The 9218-nt window shown below is 40.3% G+C and overlaps 1 protein-coding gene across 1 annotated transcript in view; it reads right to left on the bottom strand.

The window, feature by feature from the left end:
• Window positions 1-117: 117 nt before the first annotated feature.
• Window positions 118-9218, bottom strand: part of MAP3K20 (mitogen-activated protein kinase kinase kinase 20) — a 65612-nt gene continuing 56511 nt past the window's right edge. Inside the window, exon 12 of the mRNA XM_084265800.1 lies at window positions 118-5188. Within this exon, the coding sequence (XP_084121926.1) occupies window positions 4814-5188 (375 nt within the window). The 3' untranslated portion in view covers window positions 118-4813. The remainder of the gene's footprint in view (window positions 5189-9218) is intronic.

Genomic DNA, 9218 nt, shown 5'->3' with positions numbered 1-9218 from the left:
AAAGATGGAAGAATAAAGGAGAAATGTCACACAATGAGTAATACAAAAGTGAGTTAAACCAGAAGACAATAAGGAACCTCTTGAAACACCAGCATTTTACACAGGGACACAGATGCATAAAATTTACTGTCAAAATGTTTATTGCAAAATAGAAGTTTGGAACAAAGAGAAGCAAAGGAAAAAGTTCACATCAAAAGGAAGTTTATGACACCAATTGAGGCAATCGAATACATTGCATGATTTCTTTTTGTTTGTTTGCTTTGGTTTTACACTGGAAAATCAAATCCACAGTGTGAATAAAACAAGACATCAAGTGCAATAAGGAGAATAACTGAGGCGGCAAAGTTTCACCACACAGAAGTGTAACATCATCGCATGTTCACACACATGATATACTCAGGTTACAGCACGGGAGTTCTGGCACAGGCGCTGCGCTCAGCTTGGGCTGGCTCTCTTCAGAGGGGAAAAGAAAGTTTTCTAACATTGTGAAAATATTTTCTATTTAAATTTCATCGGTTCACACCTGAAGTGTAAGTAGCATTGACTCCTAGTATTCAGTACAAAACTTCTTCAGTAGTGCAAAAGCAAGAAATGCAGTGGACTATATCTGACTTTAAAAGGCATATGAATATTTAGCACACAATATAAAATGTTTAAAGAAGGTTGTTGGTTCTACGATTTTAAAATTAAATCTTCACACATCAGAAATCTCTGCAGATTTTACAGTGTACACTAAGTTGAAGTCTGGGGGAAAAAGGAAACGTCTCTCCTCCAGACTCCTACCAGTGCATCTTAAGGGCTGTGAAAATTACTACATGAACTTATCTTTCTACCTGAACGCTCTACCTAGGAGTGTAGTTAAAACCTCTGCCAAGTTAGAGGTCTTATTAAATACCTGTAAAAGCTGCCTGATTACAGAAAAAGGAACTACAGTACTACAGACACACAGTAATGCTGCTGGATACTTAACAGCTCTATGCACACTATGGATTTACTGCTACTGCTAACAGCAATGTAAGTTGTTATTGCATCAAATATTCAACTCAGGATAAGCACTTCAAAACCAGAAGGAAAGGGAATCAACATCTGGCAAAACCACTGTAACGATAAACAAATGGCAAGTCAAGAACACACTGTGTGACAAGGAGCTGCTCCAGACCTCACACCCTGGAAGCCCTTCCCACCTAGAGGGGACAAGCTCTGAGACAGCACCCAACGGGCTGGGGATGCAGCACACCCACATGCTCTACTTTAGGTCATGTGCTACTCCAAGGCCTTATTGTTGTGATCATCACAAAAATGACTAGGTCAAAAGTTTTTCTCCATGAATTACCCTTCAATTTTTTCCCCACTGCTGCAGGAAAAGAAAGGGGGTTGGACATCCTGTCTTGGTCCCAGCTCACCTTGTATCTTTACACAAGCCAAAAGCCGGTCCTCACCATCCTTCCCTCAGGCCATTTGTCTGCCTAAGTCAATGTTGGCAATACCACAGACTGGTAAAAATGAGAAGTTCAGGCCTGGTTCTTAACCATCAAATGCAGCAATGTTATTTTACTGCAGATACCTCCAGGGCTTTATGGAAGGTAGAGAGAACTGGGACCCCAGGTGGCCTGGTGGGGACTTGCGAGCCAAGAGGTGTATGAGGCACGGGAATGCTTTTGGTGGTTTTGCTCACAGCCCAGAGCAGCCAGAGAAACACCTTCTGGGTTTGGTTAATGCTTTCATAAGCTGACACACTATGTGGCCGTGGACTGTTGTGGAGATCTATATAACCTGGTGATGACACAGGTAGGAGACAGACTGGACTGCACTGCAAATGAAATCAGGTACCAAAAATGAAATACTCTGACCTCCTCAACCAACATACCTGCCCACCAGAGCCGCTTTCAGAACCTTTATCAAGTGAGAAATGTACCAGAGGCTGAAACAACACAGCTTGATTCTCACGAGATTTCTGGCTTCTAAACCAGGGACATCTGGTTATGGAAGTCATCACCAGAAAGTAAAAATACAATCAATAGCACTACTTTTTTAATAATCATAGCTGATATCCTAAGTATAACACTGTCTCAAGGGAACTGCATCAGAAGAGTTTGTCATAGGTTATCACCTTCTCTACAAATCATAAACCACCTCTGCTACTTCAAACACGCAGCTACGTTTTACATGAGTTTAATTTTTTCCTTACAGTAGCTTAATTTCCTTTGAGAAATAATGTATGGGGAAGGGAGAAAAAAACCCATATTTATTTCGCTAAAAAAAATACTGGAACTAAGTAGATAGTTGAGATTCCTATGAGCACACTACCAAATTCAGATGGTAATTTGCAGAAAAGTTGCATGCCTGGGTAGACACAAAACCTTGAAGACAGACTTAAATCTTGTGATTTTGCAACTGTGAAACCCTGTGTCATACTACTTAAGGCCTTTTATGTCTTTAAAGGTTAAGGAGTGGATTTACAAAACCCATGCAAATACAAATGTGCACAAAGTGCTCTGAGATTGTCAACACTAAAAAAGTGCAAAACATCAATGCTAGGAGCAGATTTTTTGGTTTATTGAATACTAACTGTACTGAACCAAATTTCATTTGCAGTTAAAGCTGTACAACCCTACACTGCCTATGTGGTACAGTAATTTATGCACAATGACACACATCTTAAGATCTAAATTGCACATATAAGATTGCACCCAGAAAATTTGATGGATTTGTATAAAGTGGCAGTTACAAAAATAGCATCATTGTTGTGGGTGTTAGCAGACATAGACTTACTAAAATAGTACAAATCTGCACAGAAAACAGCCTATTTGCTCTTGTTTCCATTTAATTATTTGCCCTTGTAAGTTAAGTCACTTTTTCTCCCTAAAATAAGGTTGCTTTGAGGAACCAAGAAGCCATCCTAACATGTAGTGAAGGAGCAAGTTTCTCCCTGCGATACTCTGTAAACTTACTACATCATTTAAAACACAATTCTGTCATGAGTAAAGCTTCCTTATACAAGAGGGTTAACTTCAAGCCAAGGGGTTTGCAAGTGTTAGAAAGAAGGCAGAATGTGGAATGACATCCTACAGAAATTAAGCATCTTGGAGGATCTAATGCTGTGCAAACTAAGCGGAGTAGGCTAGCTCAAAGTGCAGCACTTGCTGCCTTGCAGGTTGCCAGACCAGTGCTGATGCTTAAGGATAAAACAATTGTCTCTCACAACTCGAAGAGGTGCCCACTCATCATTCTAGAAAAAATCCTTCAAGGAACTTCCTCTTTTGTTCAGCGAACATGTAATGATTTCGGGCCCGCTGTTATCTAATGTATCCATTTTTCTGGAAGCTATCTACAAAAACACTCACCATAATATGTAGGTTAGAGCTGTGTAACAGGCAAGCCTATAATTAAAGAAGCCACTCAAAAACAGAAGTTTTCATAAAAGAAACCCCTCTAGTAATTGAGAATGGAATTTTGATGGCTTATTCCCACTACAGCTGAACTCGACAGTAATGTTTTTCTTTTGAAATGCTGCCCTTCTTCCTTGGGCAAATATTTTACATCATCTTCCTTTCTAACCTGCATTTGTGTTCGCACTGGTTTCCCTCCCTCCTTCCCTCCTTCTGCATCACCACTAAAGGGGTCATCAGGAGAAACGCACTCACTGCTCTCAACATAAGTGCCTGGCAGGCAATTATTGCAGCAGATTGTTACACACCGAGTTTTAGGGTAAGTCATAACAGCAATACTTTAAAAGTGATTTAGCAGAAAAAAAAAAAAAACAGGTATGCAGAGACTAGTAAATATTCCTCACATTACTGCCATCACAGAGAATTTCACGTAAGCCACAGTAGTAAGGTCCAAGCTGAAATGTCACTGTGGCTTCTCTTTGTCCTTTCCTAAGTGTAGCACATATGGTTTAGGAGACACAACAGAATCAGAATTTACTAACACCGATTTTTACTCTCAGGTACAAGAATAAGTCCATCAAATTTAATGAGGCTTCCTGGATTTACATCAACATAACTGAAAATTAGCTTCTAGATCACAGTATCTGGTAACAGATGCAGAGGTCTGATTGCAGTTTGCTTTGCTAGAGTGATTTATGTACATAACATACACGTGAGAGGAAAAAAAGAATATTTATACAAATCATATACTAATAAGTATTTTCTGGATTCTGCTGTTACTCAGTCTTTAAGCTGTGTATTTAACTAATCCCTCTCTTTCCCTCAACCATGCTTCTCTCTTCCTAGAAACATAGTTGCGACTTCCATGATGCTGCCTTGAAAAAGGCTTTAAATTAGAAACACTGCAAACCTCTTCACTGCAACAGCAAGAAAGAATGGATTGTAGAGAACAGCAAATCTGGAAGTACAAGTATATTCATATGATCGACAGTGGAAGGGGTAAGAGAAAATGACAAAAAACACAAAAGAAAAATTTAAAGTACATCAATGGCATCGAAGGCATTGAAGTTTCCCCCAATGTCTTCAGATCTTAAGTTTATCAAGCCATAGTTTCTGTAATCAGGCATCAAGAATTATAGATATAATCACAGTTGTTAAAATAATAATTATAATCTCTATTAGTTTAGAAAGTTTAGTTCCAAATTTCATCAAAGCAGAAATAAGTCAGCACAATCTAAACAAAAACAACATGTCTCTCTACACACAAACATGCTCAGCCTGGAAAATGTCTTGCTTTTTTCTTTTTTTTTTTTTTCTTTTTCTTTTACAGGATTTAAACAGACCAAACTGACAGGATTCTTATTCTACAACTTTATTGTTTTCCTTTGCTAAAACCGATTTCAGGTTTAATTCTGTAACTGATTTCATTCGCTGCTATCATCTGTGTCATCAAAATAATCATCATCATCATCATCATCGTCATCTGACCAGTCGAATTCACTGAAACCCAAAGCCATGTTGATTTTCTTTCCTTTTCTCATAGAGGTGGTTTTAGAAGAATTCTTTTTGGCTTGCATGTTTATCTGCATTCCAGAATGCAGGACTGATCCTGCTTGGTTCAGAGAGAAGATATCCCCAAAGCCCGTCATCATCAAGGCCTTCAGACTTTGGTTCATGCCAGCTACCTCCCCGTTACTTGTTGCTGTGATCTGACATGACATCTCTGCACTCTTTGACTCCTCTGTTTTAGATTCAAAGTAAGACTCCTCAGACATTCTTGCAGCAAGAGGTAAGAGAAACTATTTAAAGGAGGAAAGGACAGAGCAAAAGTGAAAGTTAGAACCAATTTAAAAATCGAGGAAAAAGACACCACCAGATTAGTTGGCAATCACCAGAAAGCACAATGATTAGTGAATCTAAACACGGAGATCAAGTAAGAATTCATTAAACCAGACAGCTTCATTCTGGGGTCATTGTTCTTAAACACAAGTGCAAAATCACTGAGTCGCATGGCAAGAACCACAGGTAGCAGAGCTTTCATGACACAAGAAGCTTCAAACTCTTCAATCCTTCATTTTGTGCAGCATAAAACTGAACGTGACATTTCCCGGCCAAGCAGACTGGCTCCTGAGGCAATGCAGGTACAACAGAGCTCTGAGTTGCTTAACTGAACTTTCAGGATTGAAGAATAAACCACGTTAAGATCAGAGAACCCAAACAAGCTTCCAAAGTCTGGTGCAGAAGTAGCAGCCTTCAAAGTATCAGAAAAAGAGCAGCAGCATTACTTGTGCAGACTGGTTTTAAATGTATGCTCGAAAGGAGAGGAAGGGCTCACCCTGCGCTGGCCGCAATCAGCAACAAGCCTCTCACCAATGCAAGGGACATGGGAGCAAGCCTCCAGCCCACACAGCACCTTGCTTCTGGAAGGTGTCCCAGACAGGAGCAGGCAGGGAAAGAGGGGCTGTTTGGTCAGCTGGTCAGCTTCTTCAGCTTGGTTGCCTTTCCTTTTTTTGCTTTTTTGTTTATTTTGGTTTTTTTAGTGATATCACTAGATAGCTGCCATTTGCTTGTTCATCATATTAAACCTCTGCTGATTTAATCTTCAGCTACAGATAATAGCATTTTCCTGACCTAGACTGTTTGTAATACCAAATGGAGCATGCCCTCTCCACCTAAATAATGATTAATGCCTCTAGAGTGGCTGAGCTAATAACCTCTGTGACACGCTGGCCTGTTCTCCACAGGGAGTAAAAACTTGGGAGTTTCATCCCAAATTAAACTACCTACTAAAGCAACAGCAAAGGAGCTGCGTGAGAACACCTGGACTGGCCTTCCTGTTTGCAAAACTACCCAAAATTAATGGCTTTCCACATAATTTTTAACATAATCAGAAAACTGAAGTCAGTGGCAGGTGGTCACAGTGGGTTGCAGGGGTGATCATGGTGATGCCCTGGTGTGTAACACAACACAGAAGGCTTCATGGCCAGGCTGCTCAAAGACTGCCCATTTCTTGGTAAACCCACTTACACTGACAAGCTGTCTATGACTAAAAAGGACAATACCTGTCTTTTGTTCCTCTTGTGTTTTCCCTACTTATGCAGGCTTTCTATTTGCCTTGTGGTTAACAAACGCTAGTGATCGTGGTTTAAGAAATGAAAATAAAATTTAAAAGTTGGGGAGATGGGGTTCCCTAAATATCCCTGAGGTGTCCTATGGCTAAGTGACCAAAGATCCTGCAACTAGGCTTCTCTACATCTGGCTGTACAGGAAAAACAATTACACCATCACCACAGTGCTACTCAGACCAAGGACACCAAGAGCTCCTACTGATAAAGAGGAGGAATTCTTTAAAAACAAGATCTAGCCACCTAAAAGAGATGCCCAGCAGACACAACTCAAGTACCATGTGGTTCTTCTGTCAGCTACTGGAGTTTTAAGTCACTTTAGATTCATGGGAAAGCATCCCAACATATGGGAAGAATTGCCTATAAAAAACAACAGAGCTGCAAAACAGCTTTAAAACACATTTCTGTACCAGTGTTTGTGTAATGCCTGCCAGCACACCCATGAGTGGGCTGTAACCATGGCTTGTTTTCCACCTTACTATCACTTTACTTCCTCTGTGTATTGCCATCTCGTTATCTGGAGAACTGAGTAGCTCTTTGCAACAGGACCTGCCTTTGGTGTCACACTGCGTATTGTAATTATCATGAAGAGACTTCTACAGATAGCTGGGATCCCCAATCTCTGTACAAGCCAAGTGACCACCTGAAGCTGTGTGACACCACAGGGGAACATCTGGATTTCATATCTTGCTCACTGTCTTCCTCTAAATAGGAGCTTCAGCTTAGCTACATACACTCTTCTTAAAAGTCTGCCATTTCACTACAGCTCTGGATATATTTTACTCCTCCAAAAGGCTCCAGATTCCCTCCTGCAAGAGGCTCTTGGAGATCTGCACAAAGGGAATTTGCAGAGATCAGACTCAAAGGTGTCTGTTGTATAAGACACAGCAGAAACGGGGTCAAAGCAAGAGCAGCAAGAAAACACTACTTTCACAGAAGTGTTTCTAAAGAATGGCCTCATCCTGACGTGAGTAAAGCTATACTTCATCCTTTGGAGTAGGAGCAGCCTGCCACTCATAGCTACCTATCATGCAGGATGAAGCTTCTACCAACCCTAAACCACTGGAGAATCAAGTGGCAGCGACAGCTTTCCTGTTCTCCTTTCATTTGGTTTGAGTTTCTCCTCCTGCACACCACTTTAATAGCATCTGCTGGCCTCTGGTCTTTGCTGCAGAGCAAAAGGAAGAAGTGACTGCAGAGCGCAGGGCAGGGATGACAGTACCAGCTAAGACACAACAAGGCCTAGCGTTGGTTAGGAACCAGGTGTAAGCCTACTGAGCACCCTAACCTGTGGTATTACCTCTGGTTGCCATATCTTTACTACCATTTTTACAGCCAAGGTAGCTTAAAATCAAGCTGTGCACCTCCCTGTCACAATCTTCTGGCTTGATACTGCTGAGCAGACATGCCCTGAACCAAGGGAGGGAAGGAGACACTTGACTACAAGGATTACAGCTTGTGAACAAAATGCTGAGGGATATTTTGCAAATGATTTACAAATTTAAAAATACAGTAGTATTTCTAACCAGTGCCTTGTAGGATTTCGTGTGCTCTGAAAAAAACAATCCTACTCGAACCAGCCAATTTTCGCCAGTATCTGAAATTTTTTCCAACAAAAGGGCTTTTTTCAAAGCTGTTCAGTGTAACAGTTCACTGAAGATCTATGGAAAAAACAAACTATATTTCTCTATTAGAAGAAATTGCATTTAAATGCACTAGGAGAGTTGGGTTAATGTTATGCAGAAAGATAGTTCATGCTTAGCACAATAGGCCTTAGCACAATGCTTTATTCTTCCAGCAATGCCAGCGCTAAGTGAAAAGTAGAAGTCATAAGCAAGTACAGCATAAAAAACCCTAGGGCCTTGCTTGTGAAAAGATTTGCTCATTAAGGCTGTGTCTCATGCTGTGCTCAGGATAGATGATGGCCCACAGCTCAGTTACTAGAAGTTTGCAAGCGTTAAAGCAGGCACACAGATATCTACTGAGAACATACACTATCTGCACATAGGAAAACACTGTCTTCGTGATTTCATTACTGCATGTTCACAGCTGGAACACGAATGCAACTTCATTCAAACAGCAGCAATAAGCAGTGTCTTAAAAACAAGTTGGCTGGAATCAAGGTTGTACGTAGGATGGAACTGTGCACAAGAGAAACTGTATGCGACTGCAATCTCGATTTGGTATTTGTTTTGGCTTCTGCTTTGCAAAACAAGTGGGTAATTCTCAACAGCAATTGTGTTGAAATATTTCTAGCCATGCACTAACCCTGTGGTCCTCCCTCTGCCAATCAGTAGTCAAGAGCATCATACTTCGTTAAATAATTAAAGATAATCCAGGGAAGTTTTCTGTTCAATTTATTAATAGAAATATGGCAATGCTAACAGCTAGTAACTGGCCAGTACAAGTATGTTAACTATAATTATGAACAAAGCCCTAAATTAACACTTCAAATTTTGACCCCCTTTTTTCACAGAGTGGAAATTCATTTCTTCTCAAAGAAAAAGAACAGAATGAAAAAAATTAAATACATAGGTTTCTCAAGCCTTCTTCTGCAAGAAACGAATCTTGCATTTAAGACCAAATCCTGCATCCATTAAAGGCAGCAACTTTCTAGTTGAAAAATGAAATTATTGAATGCAATCAACTTTTAAAGCTGAGAACTGTAATTAAATCAATGGGAAACTACTTAAGTGCCCATGGC

The sequence above is a fragment of the Gallinula chloropus genome, assembly GCF_964237585.1.
Source record: "Gallinula chloropus genome assembly, chromosome: 5".
NCBI lineage: Eukaryota > Metazoa > Chordata > Aves > Gruiformes > Rallidae > Gallinula > Gallinula chloropus.
Note: the sequence above shows the minus strand (reverse complement) of the source record. Positions and strands in the feature narration are given on the sequence as shown.